The 13,901-nt window shown below is 35.7% G+C and overlaps 1 protein-coding gene across 1 annotated transcript in view; it reads left to right on the top strand.

Annotated features, from left to right (window-relative positions):
- pth2ra (parathyroid hormone 2 receptor a) overlaps positions 1-13,901 on the top strand; it is an 87,805-nt gene that overhangs the window by 21,715 nt on the left and 52,189 nt on the right. Inside the window, exon 5 of the mRNA XM_004082021.5 lies at positions 7,791-7,888. Coding sequence (XP_004082069.2) covers positions 7,791-7,888 — 98 coding nt within the window. The remainder of the gene's footprint in view (positions 1-7,790; positions 7,889-13,901) is intronic.

Here is a 13,901-nt window from a genome sequence, read left to right on the forward strand (position 1 = left end):
CTCAATTATAAAAATATATATATATATCAAATTTACATGATATATTGATGCATAAAATAATTAGAAAATGAAAAAAGGAAAACAATACTATCTTTTTGTCTTGACATGGTAATTGCTCCAAATTATAGACATATCTGCACTTATACATACAGCACAAAGATGACATATTAAGTCTATATAATAAAATAATTGTAATATAGAGTTTGATTTACTCATCAAAGTTTGGCTCATTGCTTGAATTGACCAAACTTGTATGTAATCCTACCCCTAGAATCTACACAGACAGCACTTAAATTATGATGTGAATTAAAAGTTCCATTTAGAATATTATGAAAATGTGGTACTATTGTTAAATGGCAGTATACAATTTTAAAAAGCTTAATCTGGGAGTCTGAGATGTGGAAAAAATGTTTGCAAATCGAAAAACACGGTCCAGCTTACTTTTTTCAGTCACGAAACCATCCTGAATAAATGCACGTCTACACAGATAAATTACTGTTACGACAATTTACTCAAAAAATACTTTTTTACACTGATTTAAGTTAGATTAAAAATAAGCTTCACAGGAACCATCTGTTCAGATATTCTTTTCTGCTCTCAGAAGCTCCCCATCAGCCGCAGAATGAAAGGAGAAAATTGAATGTTATGACCCAATCAAGAATCAACAGATTTAGGATGGAAAAGAAATAAGTATATTCACACTAAGAAACTGTTGTTCCAGGCAGAAAAACAGCCCTCACAGCTTGACCGAGAAACCACTGCGTTAAACGTGCTGAATATCTGAAAATCAAACCATGATATTTTGATCACCTAAGATGAGCCAACACATCCTGTTTTACACCAAGATGTTGGACAGTTTAAAAATTGTATTTTTTTCGCTTTTCCTCCATTTCTTTCTTCTCTGATCCAGTTCATTTCTGTTTAGCTCTTTTTATCTTCTTAATTTGTACATTAAAAAAAGAACCCTTCTCACGTCAGAGGAAGTTTATTCTAGCTAGTGTTAAAATAGTAAAAGTTATTCATAAATTGAGACCCTTAATCAAATAATCATTCAAGACTATTCATTAACTTTTCAAAAACCCAAAGTGCTTCACATACCACAAAAAGGACTATAGGACCAAAATCACATCAATTACACAATAATAAACACAAACACAAAATTCAACACAGACACAAAATATTAAGAAGATTAAAATGAAGACAAGTGGACAGAATATCAATAAAAAAAAATACTAATATAAGGGGAAGACATAAAAAAAAATCACAGGTGAGTGAATTTGTATTAGAATTGACACTTTTGGATTTCCTTGGCAAACGAGGTTTATTTGTTAACCACGCCCACATTCCTAATATGGTCATATTGTGTCGCATCGTTTTGTTCATCTTTAGCCATGCATTAAATTTACACAAGATTCTGGGAAATAAATGCGTGAACAATAGAAAACTCCACTTTTGTGATATTGCCCTTCAAAATCTATAAACTGTAAAGCCAAAATAATTTAATAGTTTCCCAATGAGGCTCCAGTAGTTAGGCTTTGAGGCCAGAACAGTCTCATAATTCAGAATTGCCCACTGTCATTAGGGGACAGTAGGTGGAAATCCCCAGGAGGAGTTAAAATTAGTAGTTGGTGCTACGGGTAACTTTTTTGTTTGTTTATTTATTTATTTATTTTAGATTTTATGCCTCTTTCCAAAGTCAAAGGTCAAAAAAACTTTGGTTGCAATTGTAGATTTTACCAGTTTGTGAAACTTTGTGAACATCGCACGGACAAAAGTTTTCTTTTTTGAAAAATGATTCATACTTTGCCACAAAATGACTGTCAAGCCAGTTGCTGTGGCCATCCCATAATGATTTTAAAACTTCCTTTGGATATCCCTGACATGTGTGTTTTGTTAGCGGATTTAAACCATTATTTTTTTGAGTATCGTAAAAGATTTTGGCCCCATTCATTTTTTTGGGGGGGTTTTGGTCTCTGATGTCGTCATTTTTTGGGAGGGGTTTATTCAATATGCCCAAAATTTATTTTCACCGGGTACTTGATGGGAATCTTTTTGTCAAAGGCACATTATGAAAGAAGAATTGGAGTCTGCTGCGGGTCAAAATAATAATTTAAATTGTGAAGAGGTTTTTTGAGCTTGAGTTGGACCATTTCTTTGGAGGCAGAGGCCTCCAGTTCCTCCGGTGAGAACCAGAAATAGATGGGAAAGACGCAGGGTGCGTTCTAATTTTTTAACACCTGAGAACCTGACAGGTGAGGATCTGTAAGGTAGGAGGAAACGTGATAATGAAGAAAGGCCAAGCTCATTAAGACACTTAGTATTTAACTGTGAGGTTTCTGCGGTCTAGTTTAGTCTTTAAGTGGTGTTTTGGTGGTGCATGGAGTTGTTTCCTGTCAGTCACTCCAGGTCTGTGTTTATCATCCACAGCTGTTTTCATTTCTGGTAATTGTCCTCAGAGTTTATAAGTGTCTGGTTTTCAGTTTTTCATTGCCATTTCATCTCCTTTTTCACTCTTGAGTTGCATTGAATATTTTAGTTTCTGGTCTTCTTCATTTTGGGTCCTTCCTCACCTGTTTCTGACATTAAACTTTAGTTGAAAATAGAAACCCCAAATTAGGTCCATAGCACTTCAATTTTTAAACTATTGCACTGTTTTGATGTTTTTTGTCAAAAGCAGGAATACTACCCATAGAGTTAACAACAGTGAATTACAAAGTGAATGACTGGCAGGTTCTGCATCTAATTTCTGTGTGAAAACACCGGTATTGCTTCAGCTGGTCTCACTTTTTTGTCCTTATGTTGCACATAGGCTACAAAGCATTTGATGAGGGAGTCATTTCACTGTCAAGGACAGCAGATGTCTTTCTTTAGATGCTCTTCATCATTTGAATATTTCTTTTTTTAAACTCTTTTTCACTGTTTGGATGTTCAAAGTGCAGCTTTTGATGTAGTTTTTTTTCAGTTTCACAGTTACTGTTGCCTCACCAGCAGGAGTTTCTGTTCAAAACTTTCCTCCTGTGGGCACCTTTGTGCTTCAATGTGCTTTGAAATCCCTGTGTTAGACTGATTTTAAATGGGCATAGAAGTATAAGTTTGATATGACTTTGGGTTTTTGTGTTGTCCTGTTGTGAATGAGTAGAGTAAAGGCTGTTGCCTGATGTTTGCTTGATGTTTCCAGGCTCAGCAGGCCCAGATTTATCCAGCCCCAGTATGGGGTGCAGGTAGAATATCGATTGACCACTATGGTTTATTTATTTCAGTGTGGGTTTGGGGTTCACGCAGATGTTTAAAGTAAAAAATAATGGAGACTTATCCTAAAATGTAGACATTTTTAAAGTTTTAATAATAATAATATTACAAAGTATTAGAACACTCTACCACACTGTATGGTCACCTCTTTTCAAAATTCACAGTGTTTCCTTACATTGGACTGTAATGTTTTCCGGTTCCGGGGTACTGAGCGGACGAACGTTGCCGTCGGCTGCTCTCACAACAATCTTCGAGCGACTTAAAAGTGACTTAAAAGTTGATTATCTCCAAAAAAAGAGAGCTGACCGAACAAAAAAAAATCAAGTGACAACGATGACATAAAAAAATCCGCCGTGCACATATTTACAATACTTGATCAGTATATGCTCTGAAGATTGCTGAAACAGAGTTATGTCTATTTTTTTCTGATATAGTGTTATTTTTAATCATAGTCATGATTTTTCTTATGAAAAATAATCTGCACATATTATAGATAATGTTAATTTCGGAAAAGTTGCATCTATTTTTACATAATTATTAAGTAATTGTCATGTGATTCTTAATTCTTTCTAATAAAAAGTTATGAAGCGGATAATGATAAATATTGTAATGAAAAAGGTTATGGTAGAAAAGGGATGGGAATATATAAGTTTGCTTCCTCGAACTCCCTTTCAAGCAATCTTTTATTTAATGTCTAATTTTTTCAAATTTGATGACTTCTTTGTATGACTTTATAACCGCTGATGGTTTGGCTTTGTGCATTATTCTTCCTTTGATTGCTTGAAATAAACCATTTCAAATCAAATCAAATCAAATGATAGCTTAATCGGTTTTTACTGCATCACGTGTGTTGTCCGCTGTGATGCACTTGGTCGTTTACACATTATAGTAAAATAAAACTACCATGTTTCAACCCAAATAATATTTTCCTATACAGATTATCCATTTATCACATTTTTATATAATTTAATAGTTTTGGTGGAATCGATAAATATCTTGCCTCCCAAAAATCGATCTGTTGGATCATAGGAATAAAAATCAATTCATCGTCACACCCCTATTCTTTGAAATCTTGAACTGACGTCACACAGGTGATCACACTCATTAATGCTGAATGTCTTGCATGTCCATGATGGAATTTAAACAATCCTTGATTCCTGAAACAGTTCAGAATGCTGCTTTTTCCCTCGTCTGTTTGTATTGTGGATAATCTTGCACTGGATTATGTCTGGTGTTGTTCTTTTGATTTTTTTTTCCTGTTAAACAGCTACGGAGACCTTTTTGATGTTGGACTTCCTTTAGTCCTGAAAGAGGCTGTTTTTCCACTAACTGTAGTTTCTCACATGGCGCCTTTGATCTGTGAATTTCCATTGATTTAGACCTGAAGTGTTCAGTTCCACAAGCTTTTGGGCTTGTCTCTTTTGCTGATTTCCAGTTTTATTTTTAGAGGTGTGCTTCTTTCAAGTTATGTCACATCCAGGCAGGTAAACATGTCAAGAAATGTTTGAGCATTTTAGAGTAGATGAATGAATCAAATACAAACTTGCTGGGATTTTTTAGAAGTGGGTTGCCTGTCATTTTTACATAACTCAACCTTTCGTTTCTTTTTAACACTGCTTGTGTGGTCACCTCCCAAAACATCACAACTCTTTTAGTAAACTTGATCATAGGGTGATCAAGGGCTCTTTTACTTGGCTGCGATGGACTGGGTCCAGGTTGTAGCCCACCTTTTTTTCCTGTTGAAAGTATGAACCAAATTATTGCATATGAAGATCTAATGGATGTTTTTCTGTTTTGCTTGATCGATAACTATTTGGTAATCCATACTGATGTAGATCCTAGAACCATGAAAAAGATATTTGTGCACTGTGTGAAATTGTCTCCACATAGGCTGTAATGTGGCCCATATTAGAAAAATAGTACACTGAATACAATAAAAAATAGCTGTGTTTCCTTTGTTATAAATGACAAAAATCTGCCAAAGAACTAGTTCAATTTGTCTTGGTGAGTTTTAAAAAAAAAAAAGTTGTGATGTTCTGCTCTTTTGGGACTAAATTTGATCTTAAAATAATAGACAATAGACACTCATAGATATGATGCTCTGGTAATTGGAAATATTGTGTCTTGAAACAAATGTGTATAGGTCATTAAAAAAAAAAAAAGGTTCTTATCCCCCCCAAAATTTTCTTTTTTCAAACACAATAGCCAACTATGCTTATTTCTAGACCAATTAAACGAAGGCTAGAAATTACAATTTTAAGATAAAGTCGTCAAGATTAAGTAAAAAAGTTTTATTAATTGTTTTATTTTTTTCATTTTAAAATGTCATGTTTTTAAGATCAAACCACTCAAGATATTCAGGATTTATCGACTTAACCCTTAGTGGTTTGGAGTGTTTTTGAGCATTTTTTATCCTAACTATTTTACAATTTCCACTTATAATTGACTTTAAAACTGTTTTTTTGTGGCAATGCTAAAAGTATAACCCCAGCTTCTGTCTTTACAGACGACTTTTCACTATATTACACAATAATCCCACAATAACTATTGAAAATGTGCAAAAACCTCAATTCAGAGTAACAAGTTATTTTCTTACTGCAAAAATTACAAAAAATAGGATAATACTCTTTTTTTTTTCAAAGCAGAAATGCCGCTCAGTATTTAGAAACCGTTCAAACAATCACGTGGATTTGTGTTTCCAGTCGTGTCCTGACTAAATAAAGGCTGATGTTATTCCCACAGTACGTGCAGCCAAGATGCATATTGCATCTTGGCTGCACGTACTGAAAAGTACGTGCAGTAGTAGTAGTAGTAGTAAAAGTGCAGTAGTAGTAGTAAAAGTACGTGTACTGAAAAGTTTCAAGTAACCTAGTGTAAAAAGATAATATATAATCAAACTAGACAAAAATACTTAGTTTATATTTGTGTTTTTCCTATGTATGGCAGTGGTTTTGAACTCCTTTTTCGCTGATTTGAGTTCCAGTGTAGGTACCAAAACTCTTCAATAAGTGTGTCAAGTGTGTCATCATTAGTGTAAGTGCCTAACACTAATGATGACGTCACACTATTTGATTGGCTGTACTTTGGTCCGATGACATTTAAGCTAGTGATTGGTCCGGACAAATTACTGTACGATCGTAGAAGAAGAAATTATGAGATGCGTTGTAAACAAACAAAGCTCCAACATAGAGATGGTCTTCTAAACAGGCTTTAATTTTTGTTAAGATTATTACTAAGTCCATATACGCTTTTAATTTTTTTATCAGTGCCTTATTATTGCCGGAATGGACCCGGAAGAAGGGTCCATAATAAGCTAACAACATTTAGCCTTGGATGAATTTACACTGGAATAACATCAGCCTTCGTTTTGTCTGGACCTGACTGGAAACACAAATTCACATGATTGTTTGCACAGTTTCTCAGGACTGTTCATTCAAAAGCTACCTCCGCTAGCACACACACACCCTCTCAAAACTCCCGGGAGACACAGTTCTCCTGAGTCCGACAGCTCGCTCACTCAGAGCAGCAGGACGGACTGCGGTCCAAAGCCTCATCCGGACTGCACACTTTAACAAAGCATCCTCCCCTGCCTGCAAACACGAAGCTACGAGTCCGGCTGCACTGATTAGAGACATGTTGGAGAAGCAGGTTTATTCTAACAGCCACAGATCTTTTTATAACGTGGGTTGTGGCAAAATCTCTCTATAAACATTACAAAGAATAATGTCAGACACAACTTATGAACAAAAAGAACTTTAGGTTACAAAAGGAAACGTGAAATGAAAATATGTAGAGCCAGAGAAAAACTTGATGCTATGTAGTTTGTCCAAGTGGGGCTACCGTAATGTGACGTCATCATTAGTTTCAGGCCCCCGAACACGTATTGCGGGCCGAACAATTTTGGTACATACACCGGTCTGCATGTGACAAATACTTTTTCTCCATCAATATTTAAAATGCAGGCTTACAGTTCATGAACAATTTCTGCAAGATTTCTGAGATAGATACTCTGCTTCGAAATAATGTGGTTGGACTCGTGCATGAACACACAGCTGCAAAACATGCCCCCATTATCAGTTGGTAGTTTTATTGTTTTAGTTTGTTTGTGTACTTATTAAAATGAACAGAAAGCAAATTGGGCATATGGCTTTTATGTTACACTAGATGTGCTGATAGTGTAATAAAACGTCACAATGAAATCAACACAAATTGTAATTTTCCTCTTCATTATGTTTAGCAGAACCATAGCACCTATAGGACACAGTTTGATCCATTAGGTGTGTGTGTTTGTGTAGGAAATGAGCTTCACACAAACTCTTTTCTTGAAGCAAACATGCTTTCTCATTCTATCACTAAATCTCCTGAAAGAACTGTCATTTCTTTGGACATTTTTCTTTTGAGTTCAAAAATATGACAGAAACATCTTGTCCTCTGCAGCATCCAGTGCAGACAGGCCATTCTGACTAATGCACGTGTACATTCTGCGTCTGTGTCAGGCAGAGAAAACTCTAAAGCCAATCTATATTTGTGTGTGTTCACAGCAAGACTTCTTTGAGAGGCTGTATGTCATGTACACTACCGGCTACGCTGTGTCCTTCAGCTCTCTGCTAGTGGCCATCATGATCATTGGATACTTCAGGTAAGACTTGCTTTGCTCTGAGTCACAACCCCAGGAGAACATCCTGGAAATCAGCAGAACAAAGACAGACAGGAACTCTTTCCAGCAGAATATCTGCAGAGGCTGCTGACTTACACAAGCTAAACTAAAAACGACTCCTCTGTGGCATCTGCTGTTGTTTCTCTGAGCGACTTTATGCCACCTGCCTTCATTCCCAGAATCCAATCTGAGCAATAAGATTACATTGGTTTTTGTTATTTTTAAGTCTCTTTATGTGGGAAACTTGAGGTTCTTCTTGATAATAAATAAATGTGTATATTAAAAAACAAAACAAACAAAAAAAGAAAATGGAAATCTGAGATTAAGCTGTATTTTTTGGGGGTTTAAATTGTACCAAAGCAAGCTTTAAAGTCATCTGAATTTTTTCAATACTAGTGTGAAATGTGAGTTTTTTTTTATCCATCATCCTCCAACAATCCTCCTGGCCTTTACATCATCTTTTTCTCCGACACAATCAGAAGGACGGCTATTATACTCATTTATTTTTTATTAACTTCAGTAAAATGGAGATTAATCCCTTTTATTACACCAAATTCCCAGGTTAACTAGATTTTTAAACATATTTATATTTATATTTTAAACATATTTATTTCCTAAAAAATACTGAGAAATACTTTAAATGAAGCCAATCTAACTTAAAGTCCCTCTCCAATCATGTTTTGATCTATTGTGAAAGCGTTTCCATTGGTTTAAGTATGATTATGCCAGTTTAAGTCGAAAAATAACTAATTTAGTTTCTCCAGCAGAGCAGCAGGAGTTTATCAGAAATTCACCTCTGAGTTGTGGGGCATTTTTAACAATATAGTTTACTGCACAATTCAAATATTCCAACCAAATTGTCTTAAATTGTCATGTAAATTGTAAATAAGTCATAACACAGGGAGCTTGTGGCCCGCCCAGCTTATTTTCGACGTCACAAATCGTCTCTTTTTCTAACGGCTTTCTTCCCTCTGCTTTTGATTGACAATGGTTTGAATAAAGATTTACTCAGAAATGCAATTTTAAGCTCAATTTGCTTCATGTCCTCTATCAGAAAAATGCAAAAAAATAAAATAAAATAAAAACAAAATTGTCTTTGCAGTAGATCTTATGGCCAACATAAAAATTAATTGACATTCAACATTGGACCAATTCTCCAGTGAAGGAGCATAATTGCCAATTGCCCACAAAAAAAAGAATGGTTCAACATTTTCCTCATTTTCTTCTGTGCAAGCTTCAATTCCCTTTAAAACCTCAAGGCTTTTAATTACCGAAAGCATTATTAAGTAAACATGGGCTGTAATAGTAAGGATTATTTGCTTTGTGTTGGCCAGCATCACAGACTCTTTTTACCAGAACAGAACCACATTCAACTCGTTTGTCCCTCCACTGTGGGTCTCAAGGTTTAAAGAAAAATGCTAACAATTTCAAAGAAAATACTGGTTTTGTGCTTTTGGTAACTTGTTTCAGTTGATAAAGTTTTATCATTATGGTTAGATTTTTAACATGTCAGATTACTGAGCAAAAAACTGGTAAAAAGTTAAATCTGCTCAGAATGGTTTACTTATTAGAGCAAAGTTCTAATGTGTTAGTTGCTGTTCAGACACAAAATAGATATAATTTCCTTTACATGTATAGATTTTTTTTTTTTTGGAACACTGAAGTCAAAATGATGGAAAATGCCGTGTTTGGCTTTCTTGAAGTTAATCTGCTGCAGCAGGAGGATCTTATTTAACACTGGGTGTATTTTGTTTTGAAAGGAACTTGTATTTGCTGCTGTCAAAATGAAAGAAGTTAAAATTAGAAATGGATAACATTATTTTGAAAGCTACATTTAATAATCTAATGGCCATCCCCATACACATAAAATGTATTTTTCTTAAAGACCTCCTTGAATGAATTTGTGTTTTGTAACATGTTCTTGTAGCAATTTTCTCTCTTTTGCCTAAAAACAACACAGTCCTAATTAAAAGACCACTGAGAATCCTTTGAACACAGATAAAAAGATGATTGGACTTTGCAGCTCTTGCTGGGTTTTAGATGGTAAGAAGCAGATCCAAATGGCCCGTTGTATTGGGCAGCAAATTCACATCCTTCACTTCTTTCTAGGCACGCCGTGAATTCACTGTTCAACGCTTATTCAAAAGTGTGTTAATAAACTAGATGCACTTTAGGGAGCCTCTGTCCAGCATTTTCCTCCTCATCGTTATATGGAACCACCGGCGGTACATCTCATATACAGTCGATAGAAGACACTGATGATGTGGAGAGATCATATTTAGTTCTTTTAAAGAGCTCTACAAAACATTGGTAATCACATCTCCATATCTGGGTTGAAGAGGTCATTCAGAGACTCTCCCAGTACGGTCAGGTTCACCCTCTGCTGCAGGAGCTGCGTCTAAATGACGGCCGCTTTTAAGTGGTACCTTTGTATCTCTGTGACCCAGATTGACGACTTGCTGTCCCGCATTAGTACGGGGAAGGAAAAAATAAGAATAAAATTAGAGGACCTTTTAAATATTGTCTCCTTACAAATGAGAAGAATTTTTTAAAGTTTAGGACGAGAACGATTAGATTCTCCTCCATGTTGGTTTTGGACTACACCTTCTGATCATTAACACGTCAAAACAGAGTCCCTGATTGGTTGATGTGATGAAAATTCTTTGCCAAAGTTTAGACATTTGAGTTCATTAGCAAATATTCATCGTTCATCAATATTTTCATCTCGCTGGCCAAAACACGCCGTCGCCAGACCACTGCGCACGATGCTTCATTTGCACCGCCGAACCTCTGATCGCATCTATAAGTCAGCCTAATGTTGATATGGACGCCCCGACTAGCAAATCACGTTCAGTGTGAAGGTAGCTTTAGATGAGCAACTTGTGCCTCAACTCTCATTCCAAAACAGTTTGAAAACTTCAGCTTCAATTGATGTTCAGGAGCTTCTGCTTTCTGAAGACCAACTTCCCTCTTCATTTCTTTCTCTACGTCTCGACAGAATTTTACTTGTATTGTTTTGAACACAAAACTGATAGAACTTCTGCTTTAATAAAGGTCTGCGCACTTGGCGGTGATCAATACTTAAAAGACTGATTATCAGCAGCAGATGCCTTCCCAATATTCTCTCAAAGTAAAAGGTAGGGGGGTAGGACTGCAGAAAAACAATCTCTGAATTGAAAAGGAGGTGATAGATATATTGTGTCAGGTCATTTTAAAGTGTCTGACCGAATCAAGCTGGGCGATGAAGGTGGCAAAAAACTGGATTCGTCATCAAACCAGTGGAGCGCAGAGTATTGGTAAATGTTTGGCATGTTATCTGGGATTGCTAATGCTTAAAAATTCTGCACAAAACTAAATTGGAAATGCAGATACCTGAACTAAATAACAAAAACCAGCAAACTGTATAAAACAGGAATTTTCACGAGATAATTAAAAATTCTTATTTTTCTTCTTAGAAAATCCTGGGTGAATCTCTAAACTGAAGTGGATTTTTAAAAATATTTTGAAGGAAAAAGAAGAGAAACACTTTAAACACAGTGACTCACTGAAGGAGAACTTCCTTTGCTCGGTGGTGGTTTAGATCTTGTCAACAGGGTCATGGTGATCAAATGGGCTCATTCAAAAGAAGCTACAGGGTCTTCATGCCTCCTTGAAGCTTTTACCTTTCAACTAATTGAAAGCTTTATTTAGAATCTTTTGGAACATTTAGGCCCCCCTTCCCCTCGCCTCTTTGGGGTCATCCAGGTTCACTGTATATTTCGCATGTTTATTTTACCATATATTTAGGATTTCTAAAACTGTAATAGACAGCTCCTTTGAGTTTTGCCTTACATGTACACAGTTCCCTTTATACTTTTATTGAACTCTGGGTATCCATGGAAGGTGGAGGACATGACCATCAAAGGAGTCCAGATGCAGCTGGACTAAAGGCCTTTCTCTACTCTGACTAATCTGTCTAGTGTTGTATAACTTCTTTGAAGAACATCTTTTCAACAAGTTATTTGTGGCATTTTTTTTTACAATGATGGAGGACATATGTGAAGAATTTGAGCTTAAACTTAAATTTCTGAGTATTTCTTGATTCAGATTGTTGTGAATCAGCAGCAGATGAAAAGCACTAGAGCAATTGGCAGACCACAAGCTCCCTGCTCCACTCCATTCTGATGCAACCACTTGCAGAAAAATTATCCGCGTATGTCTTCGTTTTTCTCTTTTGAGCTGGTATCTGGCTCAAAACTTTACTGCTGGGTAGCTCTGATATCGCTTGCCATTTTTGTTGCCCTGGTCAAGTTAGGTTGGGGTTGTGAGGGACTGTAAGCTAGCAGGAGAAAGTGTAAACAAAGGGATGAGAGGGAGTCAGGCTGAACTCCTGCCGCTCTGCAGATACTATGTCCTAGAAAACGTTTACTTATTTATTAATTTGTTTTGGCTAAAGGCAGCATAATCCTAATTTAAAAACCACTCTTTAAGGCAAAGCCTGAGTGGGTCTGTTTCTGTTTCATCCAATAACGTTTGAGGTTTTAATATCTCTAATTTTTTTTCAAAGACATAAAACTTAAAAGTATTTTTTTTCTTATCTCATACAGTCCTCCCTGGAATTACTCGTTCCACTTGGAAACTAATCGTCTAACATTGCTTCATATCTACAGTCCCAGTCTTGCAGAATGTGATTCAAGCACTTAAGGTCACTTTTTGACTCCTCTCTTCCTGCAGTCTTTGTCCTGAACTGTCAATTTATACATCTGTGCAGATAAGCTGCACGTCAGGCCTATTTGTGCCTTAGAAAATCTGATCAAATTTGCAATTTATAAGGAATTTTCCATAGATATATATGATTTTGAACAACTATTTAGAAGAGCATTTTATTTTTAATGACCCCGTGAACTCAACATAAATCAAAATAAGTTTGCACAATTATGAGTTGCATTCATATTTTCGCACCTGTTGTAGTCTGTAGAGGCTGTCCCGGTCAAAAATCACAGCGCTCCTAATGTGTGAGTGTTTTATATTGTTGGATGGTGAGATGGGTGGATACAGTCAAGGATACATTAAACTTTTCTTGTCATCATAGTTCATATTTACATGTTTATGGTGCAAAACTAGGATTCTGGTCCTGGATTGAGGCCAAAAGAACCAAAAAAAAGATGGAAAAAACACTCAAGATTGCAATAGCCAGAAGTCAGTATTTTAGAAACTGCACTGTGTTTGAGCTGCAGGGTTTCCCAACACCAGCACAACAGGGAGCTGACCCCCCACAGAGAGATCTGACAGTTTTACAACCTCTTCTGTGCTGCTCGTTCATCATTCAGATTCCAATAGATTCCAAGTTTTGACAATAATCACAATTTTTTTTTCAGTACAAATTTAAGAACCTCTCTTTTTTACATTAGTTCTTTCTCTGCATGATTCAAGCATAAAAATACCTCTCAAAGTATCATGTTCTTCTCATCTTTAAAATAAAATAATGCACTATCAAGGGGAAACTACTCTTTAAGGCACAAAATACAATTTTCCAACATTCTTACAACAGGTAGTAACGTATTTGATCTTTTACATAGTGCATCTGTAGATGCACAAAAACTAACTTTATTTTTACTATCTAAATTTAAAGTTTAATAGTTAAATATTTGTTTTGTATACATTTCCCGAAATAATACTACTATTAATTTTGAATATAGTATGTTAAAGAGTTTTGTACTCATTGTGCTTTCAATTTTTCTCATTTTTAAACAAAGTATAACTTTAGTTCATTTCTTTCAGATTAAAAATGAATTCCCTTTTTCTTTTGTGCTTTTTAAATTTGGGAAAAGGTTGTTTTTACAGATTATCGATCCAACTCTACATTCAGTCTCTGCAGATTTACTGATAATGACAAAGTAATCACAGGGAAACGGTGTGGAGACACAGGAGTGAGGTAGAGGTTCTTGTTGTGGTTTCTGATTGAAACAAACAAATGCATGTGTAATATTGCATTTGTAGTTGCTCCAATACCTCT

The sequence above is a fragment of the Oryzias latipes genome, chromosome 21, assembly GCF_053564925.1.
Source record: "Oryzias latipes strain Hd-rR chromosome 21, Olatipes_Hd-rR_3.1".
NCBI lineage: Eukaryota > Metazoa > Chordata > Actinopteri > Beloniformes > Adrianichthyidae > Oryzias > Oryzias latipes.